At 25.8% G+C, this 17992-nt stretch overlaps 1 protein-coding gene across 5 annotated transcripts in view; it reads right to left on the bottom strand.

Annotated features, from left to right (window-relative positions):
• Window positions 1-379: 379 nt before the first annotated feature.
• Window positions 380-17992, bottom strand: part of LOC122500710 (sorting nexin-17) — a 379406-nt gene continuing 361793 nt past the window's right edge. For 4 of the 5 annotated variants that reach the window (XM_043609777.1, XM_043609770.1, XM_043609776.1 and 1 more), the window contains one exon: window positions 380-1025. In XM_043609777.1, the coding sequence (XP_043465712.1) occupies window positions 846-1025 (180 nt within the window). In that variant the 3' untranslated portion in view covers window positions 380-845. The remainder of the gene's footprint in view (window positions 1026-17992) is intronic. The other variant, XR_006301507.1, reaches the window with a different exon arrangement.

The raw sequence follows: 17992 nt of genomic DNA, 5'->3' as shown, positions 1-17992 counted from the left end.
TTTTTTAGGTGCACAAACGGTGTACATGAAATCTCACGTCTGGGTGATCTAAAACAAAAAAACAAAATATGGTTGTCATCTACATAGTACTGACTCTTGTCTGACGAAGGATTTTGTCGATATCTTTTTTTATTTAATTGTTTTAAACAATAATAAAATCAAATGTAAAAAAATTGAAAAAATTTTAAGAATTCTTTTTTTTGGCGCCAAACTTTTTTATCGACAAAATCCTTCGTCAGACGAGAGTCAATAATAATATGTAGATGACAACCATATTTTGTTTTTTTGTTTTAGATCACCCAGACGTGAGATTTCATGTACACCGTTTGTGCACCTAAAAAATGACGGGCTTGCGCTTGAAGGAGTGCCACGACGGCAATTTTGAATATTTTGACGTAAAGTTTTTTTTACAAATAATACTTTAAAACCCTTTGGTGAATTACGAGCTATACTCACCTACAAACAGAAAATTTAGGGTTTTCTATTTTCGATGAAGTAGTCAGAAGATATTGTGACTACATCAAAAGTACTTTTTTGAAAGGGGTCTAAAAAAACCTGTTGCAACGGGCCTGAATTTTGAGAATTTTCGTAAGCAAATAAGAGGAATAGAAAAACTGGTAAGAGCAAGTTACTTAATTAATAATGTGCTTTAATATATAAAAGTGCTTAAATAAAAAAGTGTATTTATTCTGTTAAAAAAGTACTGAAGAAACATACGTTCTTTGGCCGTTTTGACCTTCATAACCTCTTAATACTGTTTATATCCTGTTCTTATCTGGTTTTTTAACTGAAAATTTCAAATTAGAGAAATTCAATTCACATTTATTCACATCACAACTGTTGTCTTATAGATCATCGTCTCCAATTAAATTAAATGCATTGTTTTCCATCTTATTGCAGTCAATTCTATGTAAATTAGATAATATTTTAGAATCTTTTCTTGTAATTTTGTTCTTCTTTAATCCAATTTCCTCACTCACATTTTTCATTATAGGTTGTTTAGCGAATGATCCGGTTTCAGTATTCTGCAAAATAAAAGTAAAATTTGTTATTATAAGTACTTTCAATACATGTTTTACGGACGTATACAAAAATTGTCAATCTGTCTTATTTACATTGCCAAAAAGAACAGACATGTAACATCCACTGAATTTCATGAAAACTTCTGCAATGGATTACTTTGAACGCGAGATTATGTAAGCCACAAACGTCATCATGCGAAAATTGCTACTAATTTGTTTTAGAAGAAACGTTGGAGAGACTCTTATTCAATTTGTCAAAAGGCGGATAGATTTTGAATGGATAACGTGCTATGAACAAAGGGAATTTTTATCAGAAAAGTTTTTTTGGTCAATTGTAGTATTTACAATCAACCAATGGTGCTCGAATTTAAATAAAATTCTAAATGGAAGCATAATGATTCATGGAGGAAGTATTGTTGAGCAAAATGCTAAACAGATGCACCTAAAAATAATTAAACAAAGTAAAGGCGTCAGTAAACAGTAAGTTAAAAAACAATAATTTAAATTCTACAATTTGCAATTTACAACATCAATAAGTGTTGTAATTTACGTGCCGTTTTTTTGCGACGTGACGAAAAAAACATCACATTGAGAATTTCAAATTATTTTAAACTTTTTAGGTAACCTAAGCACATTATCAAAAGAGCTAATTAAAAGTAAAAATTAAATATTCCTTCGATGGGAAAGTATGATAGTGTATTTTATAGGTAGGTATATGTATTTTAACCCGCTAAATCCGAATCTTAAAACAAAATTTGCGTAATAGCTTTTATGTCCCCGGGGGACATAAAATGAGAGTATTTTCAGCCCGATTCATGAAATTTAACTATTTTTTTTGCATTTTTCATTTAGTAAAAAAACGTTTTTTGGACATAACTTAAAAAAATGTTAGGACACTTATAAATCTTTTTCTTTAGTTTTGTAGAGTTTTTTTACACGCATCTTTTGAGCCCTAATTGAACATTTTTCGTCCATATTAACCGGAGATATTAAACTTTTAAAAATCAAAAATTTTGGAAAATAAGACTTTTTTAAAACTTTTGTTAAAAAATGTAAAAGTTTAGTTTTGTTTTGTATTTAGTTTTGTAGAGTTTTTTCAGACGCATCTTTTGAGCCCCAATTGAACATTTTTCGTCCATATTAACCGGAGATATTAAACTTTTAAAAATCAAAAATTTTGGAAAATAAAACTTTTTTAAAAATTTTGTTAAAAAATGTAAAAGTAACTTCAAAACATTATTACCATCTTGAAGAGCATTAAAAACGCTTCGATTGACCTATTTTTGAACCTGATTCGGGCAGAAATTATGAAATTATTGGTATTTGAAAAATCAAAAATTGTGGAAATTATCATTTTTCAACATTCCTGTTTATTAATTTATGTGTAATTATTAAACTATTATTACCATTTTATAGAATATATAAAAACACATTTTTTAGACCAAGATTTAATAATTTTTAACCCTTTTATAAAAAGTAATTCTTATATTTCAATTATTATTATTTCTATGAGGAAGCAAAGTGTTCATGAAATGAACACCAAAATTATAAAAATGTACAACTTGGCAGCGGTTTTTCCTTATCTTTCTAAATAACATTTGTTTTATACCCTTCAATCCTTTTTATCCTTGTACTTCTCTTTTTTTATCCACATTTTAATCTTAGTTATACCTTGGGTTTAATCTTAGTCTATCACCTCTCGATTCGATCTCTTTCCACACGGAGAAAAATGGAAAAATGATTTATGCAGTCAGTGTAGTACTTTCTTTCCTTTTTATCCTAACTTTATTCTAATGCCATACTTTGTGTATTCGACTTGCGTCCCGAAGGTTCAGGGTTCGAGCCTTCCTGCGTGCGAGATTTTTCAAATTTAGTTTATAAGAGAAACTTCTATTACTTTTCCAATTCCGTGATAGATGGCCAGAAATACCTCTCTCGCGCACGACTTGTCTCGCGAAGAGTATAAGTATCAGTCCCCTAAACAGGTGCTTCACAATAGTATCTTAGATCATAATATCAATAATTAATGTCTGCCACGACGTTTACAATTTTTTACTATTATCCACTGATCACGGATAATAGTACACAACTACAATTCTGTGGATTGGAGAAATTAATAACATTTTTATTATAACGTTGTTACCATTATATTATGTTAAATAAATATTAAATATATTAAAATTAAATAAAAATTAAATATTAAATAATTTGCTTAATATTATATAATTAAATATTTGGGAATTTTCAAGAAACTTGCAGTGTTGGCTTGTCCTAAGATTGCTGTGCAATCCTGCAGCAAGTAGGACCTTTTTGTACTTGCAGCAAACTTGCAGCAAGCTTACGTGTAAGATTGCAAATCTTGTGGTGTAAGTTTGCTGCAAGCTTGCTGCAAACTTACAGGTTACTTGGGACCTTGTTTTTAAGAATAATTTTTATTAATGATGAAATATATAAAACAGTACATTTAAATTTAAAAATTTAATAATTGTATTTTTTACTTTGAATGAAGCTTTATTTAGGGTGTCTACTATTTTTGTTCAACAAAATTCTCGGTTTTTTCCTGGCTTTGTTCTAATTTTTCCCGGTTTTTTTCTCAATAATGTCACATGCCACGTGTGTGACCTTTAAGTAACCTTAGACCAGACCTGTTACCAAGCAAACTTGACAAACACCCATCGATGAGCAATCTTTTTACAACCCTATTACGTCGATACACGGATGTGATCTGGGTATATAAGGCCCTAAATTTGGATCCAAAAGTCAGTATCTAGTCAGCATCCAGTCAGTATCTAATTTAAATCAAAGCGATCGACATCATCTCTGTACCAGTAGTCAGTGCGAATCTACTCGTTACCTACGATTATCCCAGTCTAAGTAATACCCATCTCGTGTGAGACCGAGCCGTTGTCAAATCTCCAAGCAGTAAAAATTGGAAAGGCGGTGCATCTGAACTGACTGTGGACGCACGAGCGGAGAACGGGTTTTCAGCTTCACAAAGAAGCAATAAAGGTAATTAACTAAATCTTTTCATCATATTCTTTCGATACAATTTCTATATCTAATAAACGCCTATTTGTTAAAGGTGTTTATTGGAAAAGGAACTGGTGTTCTCTCGGCAACATACAAATAACGAACTTCAAGAAATCATTATATACAATTTTATAATAAATTTCATTTTAACTAATTCTTAACTTTTATTCATTGATTCTTTTTTCCTCATTCCCAAATAAGATTTCTTCGGAATTTCTTATTTAAAACGAGGATAACAAATGTTAAGAGGTAAGTTACTTTTCACGTAACAATAAATTTAAATTTCTTTGATTTCGAACCTAAATAAATTTACAAATGGATTCTAACATTTTTATTAGAGTTTTTAGGAATAATTAAATTCTTTTTAAGAGTTTCTTAAATTTTTTTGAAAATAATGTTTTATTAATCATTTTAATTAAAAATTTGGAAAATAATTGAATTAAACAAAGAATTTTTTCAATTTTTTAAAATAATCTTATCTGTTCATAATTATAATTGAAAATTTGATTAATTCAATTTTATTAAAATGTATTAATACTAATTGAATTTTTGCAAAAAATTGTACTATTTATAAAAGTATGTAATTGAATCATTCCAAAGAATGTTATTATTTATGAAAATAATTAAATCTTTGCGTAGAATTTTATTAAAATTTTTGAAAATAATTGAATTGTGGAGAACAATTTAATTATTTATAAAGATAATTTAAATTTTAAGGAGAATTCTTAAGAAGAATTTTTTTACAGTTTCTAGAATAATTTAATTCTTTCGACGAATTTTAATAAAATTTTTAAAAATAATTACATTTTTCGAGGATTTTGATTAAAATTGTATTAAAAATAATTAAAATTCTGCAATGAGTTTTACTATTTATGGAAATAATTAAATATATTGCAAAGAAATCTTTAAACATAAAATTATAATTATGGTGACTAATTTCTCTTGATTATTTTCGAAAAATTTAAATAAAATTCTTTAAAAGAATTGAATTATTTTTAATCAAATGTAAAGAAATTTCAATTAATTCAAAAATTTTCAATTATTTGTTTATAAAAATTCAATTATTTTAAAACAACAGAATTGAAATATTTCAAAAATCTTATTTTTCAGAATTTTCAAAAAAAATTTGCGAAAATTCAATTTTATTATAAAATTCTAAGTGTGTATCTTTTTTAAATTAACTAATAAAAATTCTAATTAATTATATTCGAACTAAAAAACATGAATACATTAAAATGTGACTCTTTATAAATTTCAATTACTTTTCAATTATTAAATCAAAATACTTTGAAAATTCGATGTGTTAAAAAGTTTTTAAGGAAATTCTTTAACAAATTTAATTTTTTTTCAATTGAATTTCCCAAAATTTCTTTTAATTGGATAATATTTTAAAAATTTAATTACATTCTACATTCGAATCAGTGACTGAGTTTTTAATATCAAATTAATTATTTTTAATTAATTCAAATTAAGAGCAAATGTTTTTGTATAAGAATTAAAATAAAAAGCGATTTAATTTTGTTAGAAAAATTAGAAATTAGAAAATTAAAAAAAATAAAATTAATTAAATTAAATAAAATTAATAAAATTAAAAATTTTGTTAGAAAATGTTTTTATATAAAAATTGAAATAAAAAGCGATTTTTTAAAAACAAATGAAAATAATAAAACTTTTTTTAATTTGGTGAAAAAATTACCGGTTTGGCACAAAATTCCTTGTTTATTCCCGGTTTTTCCCGGTCAAATTAAATTCTTGGATATTTCCCGGTTAGTAGACACTCTGTTTATTGTTATTAATTATTGTAATCGGTATTTTTAATTTAATTTAATTATTATTTTATCAGAAATTTGATCAAGTGAAACTAAATGACATGATTGTTGAATGGATAGCGAAGAAATACCTGCCAATAACTTTTTTCAACGACGAAACAACTCAAACTTTTTTTAAATATATCAACAAAGATGCTTAATTTCCATTAAGAACTGAGTTGAGAAGTCTAACATCCACAAGATTTAAGAGTATGAAAGAAGAGCTGAAAATAGTTTTACAAAAGAACCGATCAAAATTCTCATTTGATTTAGATAGTTGGTCATCAGTGGCTGGCAAGTCCTATTTTGGAATTAACGGTTCGTTTAAAAGAATTCGAAAAAATTATATTAATTATTTAAAAATATATTTTTGGTTATTATAAAAAATTAATTATACTTAATTTAAAAAATTTATTATATAATTTAAAAAATTGAAATATCTTTTTTAAATTAAATTAAAATAAATAGTAAATAAATATAATATTAGATAAAATCATTATAATAAAAAAATTAAATTTTTTACTTTTTGACATATTGTACTATTAGTTTTGTTAATAAAAGAGAAGAATATTTTTATACAATTTGTCATTGAAATTTAAATTCTGTTCATTATTTTTTAAATTTATTATATTTTACTGGAAACAAGATTGTTGCTAAAGTTTTTTGAAAGATTTTGTTTAATTAAATATTTTAGAATTTTTATAATAACAATAACTATTATTTTAATATTATTGGCTTTAGTAAACATTGAATTAAATTAAGGAAATTTTTCTCTTTACATAATTTTAATGAAAATTTAAATTCTATTACTATTAGGTCATTACATTGATGACAATTGGACTCTTCACTCGATTACATTGGAATTTACTCCTTCTAATGGACAACACACGAGAAAAAGTATTGCCAAAATGTTCTATGATTGCGTTAAGGATTACGGCTTAATTGAAGGTATAACCTTAGATAATGCGTCCAAAAATACAACCTTCATTCAAGAATTTTCTGTACTAATGGACATGGATGGATTATTTTTTGACTCACAAAATCAGCATTTTCGGTGCGTTGCGCACATTTCAAATTTAGCTGCTCAGGATTTTTTGGCCGAATTGAATTTACAAAACCCGAATGACGAAGAAGAAATTTTGTTTGATAATGATGATGATAAAGAATAAAACTCAAAAAACGAAGCGGAAAATGATGTAAAGTACGAATCCCCGATTAAAAAATTCAGACTTTTATTTAAAAAATTAAAATTCAGTGAGCAATTACGTCGAAAGTTTGAATGTTGTTGTATTACGCTCAATGTAAAAATGATGATGCCAAGTTCTGATGTCAAAACCCGGTGGAATTCAACAGAATACATGATTGGAAAGGGCTTGAAGATGAAAGAATCTCTGAAATTGTTGTATTCTAACAATCAAGACTTGCAAGATTTTTTAATCACTGAAACCGAATGGGCTCTCTTGGATGCTGCACACAAAAATTTAAAATATTTTAAAGTCTTATCAGATGCTGTGTGCGGTGATAAGTATGTCACATTTCCGCTGGTAATCATTGGATTAAATTTGCTCCTGGACCAAATTGAAAATGGGATAAAAAAATTGGATGAACTAGATCGTTGTTTAATTAATGAAAAATTGCGAAACTTTTTTTTTGCGGCTAGAGAAAAGTTACTAAAGCATTATAAGAGATGCAATTGGATCTACTGTGCAATTTTAGTTTTGGACCCAAGACATAAAATAGAAACTTTCTTCCAAACAGAATGGGGATAAGAAATGTCAAAAAATTCAGTATCAAAATTCTACGAAATGTTTAAGAAAATCTACTACATTCCAAAACAGGGTAACAGCAGTAAATATGAAACAGAAATTTCTAAAATTTTTGATGTTGACTCGGACGATAGTGATATCAATTTATATTCATTTTATGAGAAAACTAAAAAATCCAAAAGAACAATGCCGTCTTCCAATCAAAAACAAGATAACTGGAAAAAAGACATCGACGATTATTGTGAAGAAGAAACAGCTGATTCCAAAATAGACATTCTTTTGTGGTGGAAACAAAATCAAAATCGATTTCCAAATTTGGCACGGATGGTACGCGATTTACTTGCTATCCAAGCATCATCAGTATCGTCAGAAAGATTATTTTCGCGATCTTCGTTGACAATAAGAAAACACCGAAATCGATTAAAAAAGGAACTAATTCGTGAACTTATGTGCATAAATAATTAGGCAAATCAAAAAGATTTGACTGTTTTCTTAAAAACTTGAATTAGTTAACTTAACTAACTAATTATTTAAATTTTATTGGCAATTAAAAGCGTTAAATACGTGATCAACTAATTTAAAATTTATCAAAATAAATTCCAATAATTTAAAACAATTTTAAACAATAATAAAAACGATTAAATAAATTATAATTAATTATAATTATCAAATCAAAAAGATTTGACTGTTTTCTTAAAAACTTAAAGTAGTTAATTTAACTAACAAATTATTTAAATTTTATTTCCAATTAAAAACGTTAAATGCTTAAAGCAATTAATTTTCATTTTTAAATTTATCAAAATGTATTCTAATAATTTAAAACAATTGTAAAAATTAATAAAAAAGATTAAATAAATTATAATTCATTAATTAAATCATTAAATTAAAAATATTTATTTATTTATTTATTTATTTAAAGTTTGGACGGACAAAAAAGTCCTTAACAAAAGTGATCTTATATTCTAAAGAAAATTACAAAAGAAATAAATCATAAGACTGGCTGAAGTAAATGAAAATTAATCAAATGATAAAATCGTGTTTTTAAGATCACTGATAAATCTGTTCTCATTTGAGTTGAAAAAATCAATGAAATCGGAATAATTGTTTGCCTCCACACTAATTCGTGAAAAAACCGAATTAGCAGCATAATTACAGCGGTGATGTTGTTCATAAAAGGGTAAATAATTACGCAATCTCCTAGTAGGCACATAAAAGTTAATTTTCAATAAGAGAGCAGGGCACTTGTACTTCTGATTGATCACTTTGTATAAAAATATCATATCATTATATAAAAATCTAGATGTTAGAGTAGGTATATTTAAGTGTCGCCTTAGTTGAGAATAATCGTGAAAAAAAATATTAAAAAATATTAATTAATTAGAAGTAGTTAATTTAATTACCATCTCGATTGAAAAAGTTGTATTTGTTCCTAATTCTTCATGCTTTACAAAATAAATAATTATCTTACAAAAAAATTACTCTAAAAATTATTTAAATTTTATTGACAATTAAAAACGTTAAATGCTTGAATAAATTAATTTTTAATTTATCAAAATAAATTCTAATAATTAAAAAAATTGTAAATAATAATAAAAACGATTATATAAATTATAATTCATTAATTAAATCATTAGGTATATTAAAAATATTTAATTAATTAGAAGTAGTTAATTTAATAAACATCTCGATTGAAAAATTATATTTGTTCCTAATTCTTCATGCTTTACAAAATAAATAATTATCTTTCAAAAAAATTACTCTAAAAATTATTTAAATTTTACTGTCAATTAAAAACGTTAAATGCTTGAATTAATTAATTTTTAATTTATCAAAATATATTCTAATAATTAAAAAAATTGTAAATAATAATAAAAACGATTAAATAAATTATAATTCATTAATTAAATAATTATATTAAAAATATTAATTTGACCTTTATGAGTACGTAAAATTTAAAATGAACGACAATTATTTGTCAATATTTTCAACAATTACTTCTCTGATGAAAAGTAAAAAGGTAAGTTAAAAATTAATTATGTCATTGATTTATTCTTCGATAATAGTAAAACAATATTTTCTAATAAAATTTTATTTTAATAATACAATATAAAAACGCTAATTAATAATATAAAAATGCTATTTAATTAAATAGGGAAATACAATTGACTTTATTACGAGAATCTCGGTAAAATCTTCTGATAACATCGAAAAAATGAGCATCTCGTTTTTGTGATGTAATATAATTAAATTTCTCGATTGTCAGAACGATAACAAAAGAATTTTCACGAAATTATCGTATCGTGTCGCTCAAATGCAACACTATAATAGGGTATAAAAAGGGATAGAAGTTTGGAGATAAAAAGGTATAGAGGACGTCATAAAAAATTCTTTTATTTTGAGGCGCTTTGCGGTTGCAGGTCTAGGGCCGTCTCCAGAAAATTAACTTAACCCCTTGGCAGTCGAAGACGTGTATACATACACGTCATGGTGCAGGTGGGCTCAAACTGTCGATGACGTGTATAGACGCAAGCAGATTTTTGGCTACAAAAACAAACAGATTTGTCCACAAATTTATACTCGGTGGTTTTCGGGGTCACTGATTACGAATCCGTTTTCAGATTTTAAATATTTAAAATGGCGGATCTAATATGGCGGACGACATTTTCAAAAATTCATCGGATTCACTTGAAACTTGTTACTCAGGGGTTTTCGGGGTCGCTGATTACAAATCTGATATCAGATTTTGAAAATTCAAAATAGCGGATCCAATATCCCTGGCGGGTTTGGTAAACCGAACTCTGACCAAGTTTAGTCGGAGTTTGGTCGGAGTTTGGTTTGAGGCAAAATAATGCAAATATTTAGTGAAATATGATGTAAAAATAATAAATAATGTCAAAATAGGCATTATTTAATTGATTCGGGTAAAAATTATGTTTAATGAAACAGTAATTATGGAATAATTAAGATTTAAAATATTTTGTGTTAATCTGTCAGTTGAAATAGTGTGCAAAATTCACAAATTGTCGATGAAAATTAGTTTAAAACGTTAAGAAAAAGAGCGAATATATATTCTTTAATATTTAAAGTAATTGATTTATTATATAGTTTTGTTAATTACTGCATATTAACAAGAAAAACGTAAATTAAAGTAATAATTTTGTATTCTATTATAAAGTGAAAGTGTATAGTGTCGATAACAGAGGTGTGCAGAAAAATAGCCGCGCTCAAAACACGGTCCCTTGCGGATTGAGATCACCGTAAAATCACTGTATCGGTGATTTTACGGTGAAAAGTAAATAAAAACTGTAAAACATTAAAAAAAGACAAAGTAAAATAGAAAAATTGAAAGAGGACAATTTATTGAAGAAATTTGTATTAGCACTTTATTAATAAATATTCATTATTAATGTGAAAATAATATTTAAAGTTGAAGTCATCTCCGGTGATATTTTACACTGTCACGGTGATTTGAAAAATACTCGTGTAATTGCACTTTGTTCATACCTAAAAGTGTATAAAATTAACAGCCATTGATATATAGAACACATTTAAAACGAAAAATATCTAATTAACTTAGTAATTATAATAAAAATAAATGAAAAAAGTAAAAAGTTTGCTTTTGGGTGTCATACGAAGAATGAGTAATTTGCTTTGTAGATAATACGTGGTGCACATTTACCATAAGCGCTCGGTCGATAAAATGAAAGTGTTACCATAAAACAAATTTCGACGTTCTTTCCTCCAGTAGATGGCGGAATGAAAGAATTCTAAAATACAAATTTGTATTATTCTGTAAAGTGTTTAATTTAAATTTTTAATATTACATTCAAAAGGTAAGTGTGATAATATTATTTATGAATTCATGACATGACATTTATTATAAATTCTAAAATAATTAAAAGTAAATTGCATTTGAAACAATTAAATAACAGATAATTATTTAGTTGAACAATGATAAATAAGATAATTTTTAAGCAAAAAAAATTTCACATAATTACAAATTTAAAAAGTCAATATTCTTTAAAAATTACTCGATCACAATGAATTTGTTTATTTTCTTATAAAAAAATTAAAAGTTATTTATTCATGATGGCGGACTAACTAATTCTTTTATTTCGCTCTAAAGTTATGAATATTAATATCTTAAAGTATTTTTTCTTGCCAATAATAAATTTGTACTTTTTTTATCAAAATACTAAACAATTAAAAATTCAAGATGGCGGACTAACTAATTTTTTTATTTTTGCTCTAAAATTATGAAAATTAATATCTTAAAGTATTTTTTCTTGCCAATAATAAATTTGTACTTTTTTTATCAAAATACACGGAAAAAAAGTACGTGAAATTTTCATTGACTCGGTACTTGACTTTTGGATACGACACAAAATACTAAAAACAGTCTAGTACTTTTGCATGAGAGTTATTCAAAAGCAGTCAATGAAAATTTCTAGTACCTTGCTTGAGAATTTCATTGACTTTCAAAAAAATTGTAAAATAAAAAAAATAATTTCCACTTGTTCACACAGTTTTTCTGAAATTCACTCATTCATTCACATATTTGGATAATTATTCACACAAACAAAGAATAATTATTGTATCACTTTTCGACGTTCCTCAACACTTATGAACTAACCTATAACACACACATATATTCGCGTATAACTTAAATAAAAACACACACTTAACACTTAAAAGCACATTTCGAATTGTTCTTATATACCACATGGTGAAATTTTTCACGACTTCTGAGACATGCTATTTCACTGAAAACTGATACTTACATAACATTCTGTTTTGTGAAAAACACAAAATAAAAAATATTTTTTTGAAAGTCAATTCTTGAAGACAAATATATATTAACACTATTTGTTTTTCATAAAATAATAGTATATTCACATCTGAAATTAACACAAATGGAAACAGACGATCAGCTGGCATTTACCTTGGGTAGAAACGCTCAACGCACACTGCGCATGCTCCACAGAATTTTCAAGCGCAGTCAACTAATCTTTCACGTACTTTATAAAACTTAACAAATGACTTTTCGTTAAAATTTAAAAAACACTGTTGCCCATACTAGTACTAGAATAACTCTAGGACTTTTCTATATTTTTTAATAAAAAGTACATGATACAGCCTTGAATTTTGTGTCCTATCCAAAAGTCAAGCACTTTCAAGGAAGGATTCACGTACTTTTTTTTCCGTGTACTAAACAATTAAAAATTCAAGATGGCGGACTAACCAATTTTTTTATTTCGCTCTAAAATTGAGAATATTAATATCTTAAAGTATTTTTTCTTGCCAATAATAAATTTGTACTTTTTTTTATCAAAATACTAAACAATTAAAAATTCAAGATGGCGGACTAACCAATTTTTTTATTTCGCTCTAAAATTGAGAATATTAATATCTTAAAGTTTTTTTTTTGCCAATAATAAATTTGTACTTTTTTTATCAAAATAATAAACAATTAAAAATTCAAGATGGCGGACTAACTAATTTTTTTATTTTTATCATGGCAACAATAAATATATTAATTTTTTTAAAAGTTAAAAATTTCTGATTTAAAATGTCGGATTAATAGATATTTAAAATTTTTCTCTTAATTTATATAAAAATAAATACTTAACTTTTGTTTGATACGTAAAATATCTCTAGATGTAAGTAAACATTCATTGTTTCTTAAGTAGGAATTCTTACATTTTTAGTTATTGAACCAATTTACTTGTTTTATCGATATTCAGTGAAAAAAATTTACTAATTTTTAGAAAATAATAAATTTGTACTTTTTTCATCAAAATGCTAAAAAATTCAAGATGGCGGACTATCTAATTTTTTTAATTTTGCTCTAAAATTATAAAAATTAATATCTTAAAGTATTTTTTCTTGACAATAATAAATTTGTACTTTTTTCATCAACATACTAAAAAATTAAAAATTCAAGATGGCAGACTAACCAATTTTTTTATTTCGCTCTAAAATTGAGAAAATTAATATTTTTAAGTTTTTTTTCTTGCCAATAATAAATTTGTACTTTTTTTATCAAAATACTAAAAAATTAAAAATTCAAGATGGCGGACTAACTAATTTTTTTATTTTTGCTCTAAAGTTATGAAAATTAATATCTTAAAGTATTTTTTCTTGCCAATAATAAATTTGTACTTTTTTTATTAAAATACTAAACAATTAAAAATTCAAGATGGCGGACAAACTAATTTTTTTTATTTTTATCATGGCAACAATAAATAAATTAATTTTTTTAAAAGTTAAAAATTTCTGATTTAAAATGTCGAATTAATAGATATTTAAAATTGTTCTCTTCATTTATATAAAAATAAATACTTAACTTTTGTTTAATACGTAAAATATCTCTAGATGTAAGTAAACATTCACTTCAGTAAAACTTCTCAAATTTTTAGTTATTTAACCGATTTAATTGTTTTATCGATATTCAGTGAAAAAAATTTACTAATTCTTAGAAAATAATAAATTTGTACTTTTTTCATCAAAATGCTAAAAAATTCAAGATGGTGTACTATCTAATTTTTTTAATTTTGCTCTAAAATTATGAAAATTAATATCTTAAAGTATTTTTCTTTGACAATAATAAATTTGTACTTTTTTCATGAACATACTAAAAAATTAAAAATTCAAGATGGCAGACTAACAAATTTTTTTAAAGACCCTAAAGTTTTTTTTTATTTCTAAACTTTTCTGCAATAATCTTGTTCAGAGTAGTAAATACAACAAATATCAATCAAAAAATTATCGAAATTTTAATATTGGGGGTAAAAAACAACCCCTTTCCAAATAACTATCTTTTGCAAATTTACATAATATAGATAACATATGTCTTCAAAAATAAATAGCTGTAACCGAAGTACAATAATGTCCCGCGACTACCGACATTAAAAAGCGTCGGTAGTGGCGGGATATTACTTTAAATCGCAAATTTTTCAATTACAATGTCTTTTACGGCTTTCAATTTCAAAGCATTTGGGTTCCTTTGTGTCCCTTTTAAATTGTTTACGTTTTTTACCATCTAAGAAAAGAGTTAAGATTATTATTTTTATTATTACAGATTATTTGAAAATACATTCTCAACTTTAAGATTAGGTTATTGTTATGAAAAATATTGCCGAAAAAACTTAAAAAAAATAATACGGAAGTCATTTAGAAATGTACTATTTTATTAGATGTAAACAAGCAGTGTCCGGACACTGCCGACAATAAGTGTCCCGCCATTGCCGAAACAGTGATTTACGGTAATAACGATCTACAATCCCACACAGCACATGATATTTCCTGAATACTTCCTGAATATTTCACTGAAAGATTGAAATATTTCATTGCAAGATTCAGGAAATATTTCTGCAAACAGGAAAATGTCCGCTTATGTGGGAATATTGACGCGAAAGTTGAGAAAATATTTCATTGAAATATTTTGGAAATATTCAACTGAAATGATGCGCACTGGTCGAACTCAGTTTCTATGGCCTGTAGAGTTGCGCAGTAGTTTTTGGCTTACTATATCCTATGGGTTTTAAAATATTTCAGAAAATTCCTATTGATTTGAGGTGTTTAACAAATTTTTCCATTTTTTGAAATATTTTCACAATATTGCAGAATCTTTATGTGTAATATTGCAGGAATATTTCAATGAAATATTTTCTCAATTTTCGCGTCAATATTCCTACATAAGCGGACATTTTCCTGTTTGCAGAAATATTTCCTGAATCTTGCAATGAAATATTTCAATCTTTCAGTGAAATATTCAGGAAATATCATGTGCTGTGTGGGATTGTGTCTATCGCACTATTATACATAATGTTCTAGGAATTTTGAAGGAATCTTACATACTAATAACTTAAAATATTTTCCGTTCATCAAATTTTGAAAAGTTTAATTTTATAAACACTTTTTCTTACGAAGAATAAAATTTTAATACTTGCTTAAAACTATTGACAGCATTATAGTGACAGATTTTACATCCAGAAAGTGTGTATCATATAAAAAAGCTTCAACAGAATAAAACTTTACTTTTACACCAAAAAAGCAACACTGTCAACTCAGCTGTTTGAAATATCGCATACCCTGTTTAAAAAATTTGATAGAAATGGAAAGAAAAAAATTTCTTTCCATTTCAATCCTGTTTCTGAATCAAAAATTTTCAACAATTACAATCAGTTTCTATCACATAATTTTAATAGAAAGTCTATCCAAATCAATACTTTGTCTATCCGAAAATTGTCCCATGCGTTGTCCCACTGATTTCGAAGAAAGTCCTATCAAATTCTATCAAAATTGATTATTAAAAATTGTTTCCAATCCAATAAGATTTTTTGATTTAAATTCTATCAAATCCTGTATCGAAAAATAACAAAAAGTTCTTTCCCATTGTATCCGATTGAAAACATAGTTTTAAAAAAAAATTTGTGGAAAAAATAATAAAAGATTCTTATGACCTTTAGTAACATTATATTCTTAGCACACTCCAAACATACAAACATTCTAAATTAAACTGGAGGAATTAAATTAAAACTTGTACCCTATGGGAATCGAACCCCGCACCTATGACCTATCTATCTAAACGCTTAACGACCGCGGCTATCGAATCGACGTGAGAAATATTTTTCGACCTGTCTATATAAACTGCAACTTTGAAAAACGTAAGTTTATGTAAAATATTATAATTTTTGTAAGTACCTAAAAAAATACAAGCAGAAATTAAAATATTTATAGAGATTTGCAATATATGCTATTATGTTAAAAGTATTAATTAAATATTTAATACATTTTTGCTCAAATGTCATTTGACCGCTTTGTAATTTTTTGCAAATATTTGCAAAAAATAACATTAAGCGAAATAAAAAACAGAAAATTCGTAAAAATTAAAATTCGCAAAATGACTGGGTCAGGCCAGCTCAACTGTGTTAAAAAAATTTCAATGATTTTCTAAAATATTAAAACTTTTATGAAACTCTGTAGTTCACAACAAAACAATAAAACACTTTTAATCGTTTTTTGAAATTTTTGTTATTTTTTTGCATTAACAAAATATTACAAACTTTAAAAAAAATTAATAACTCAAAAGTCGTTTACCATAAATTAATAAAATTTACACTGATTACACAAAATTGTTCACTCTTTTAAAAGAAAATATTTGCATGATTGTAAATTTAAAAATTCCCTATTTTTAATAACAATTTTATAAACAATTTGAATTATTTTTGTGTTCTCTACCCCTCCAAATGCAATAAAACTCATAGGAAGTATACTCAGTAGTCTTTTCTTGAAGCTCCTAATAAACAATTTTGGTATTTTCAATTTGGAATGTACCTAACGAATTTTTTATTAAAAACGCGCGTCCACTCCACAATGGGAAAAATTTGATTGTCGTGGAAAATTCAGTCTAGAAGTTACAAATATTATTTGTTTTTAATAAATTTTTTTAAATGAAAGTTTATAAAATTGTGCACCAATCAGATTAAATCTGATATCTTAACTTTAAAAAATATTATTGCTACGCATTTTTTAACTAATATTTTGGAAATTTTTTTTCTCTTTTGTTCATATATGTTGTTAAATAAAAAATATTTGTTAACAGTTTTCAAAATTCTACCGCCACAGATCGGTGCGCAATTTTACAAACTTTCATTTAAAAAAAAATTATTAAAAACAAATAATATTTGTGACCTCTATAGACTGAATTTTCCACAACAATCAACTTTTTCCCACTATGGAGTTGGCGCGCGTTTTTAATAAAAAAATTCGTTATGTACATTGGGAGCGTTCACAAATGATGTCACGTTTTTGGGGGGAGGGGGGGTCTCCACTAAACGTGACACAATGAATTTTTACATATGAAATTGCATGAAATTGAGAAAATTTTTTAACACAGTTTAGCCGGTCTGACCCTACTATTGGCAAAATTACAAATAGCAACTGTAACAAATTCATAAAAATATCAATTCCAGAAATGCAAATTTGCAAAAATAAAATTTGCAAAACAACAATTAGCAGAAATAATGATTCATAACAGAGCAGTTTTGCAAAAAAGAAAAAATAAGAATTAGCAAAAGTATCTAACAATTTGTAAAACTGTCAATTGCGAAGAATGCAAGTTTGCAAAAATAACAAATTTGCAAAATAACAGTTTAGTAAAATAAATATTTGTAAAAATGTAAATTTGCAATAATAATTTTTTGCAAAAATAACTATTGGCGAAAATGACAATTTTATGAATTCCAATTCGCGATTAATCAAACTCTTTAAATTCCAAATAGAATGCATCCCCGAATAAAATTAAACCAAGATGACATTATTCAAGATCCAAACTCAAGCTTGTTGATTTTTAATTTGACAT

The sequence above is a fragment of the Leptopilina heterotoma genome, unplaced genomic scaffold (genome assembly GCF_015476425.1).
Source record: "Leptopilina heterotoma isolate Lh14 unplaced genomic scaffold, ASM1547642v1 Lhet_190, whole genome shotgun sequence".
Taxonomy (NCBI): Eukaryota; Metazoa; Arthropoda; class Insecta; order Hymenoptera; family Figitidae; genus Leptopilina; species Leptopilina heterotoma.
This window is presented reverse-complemented; position numbering and strand designations above follow the sequence as displayed.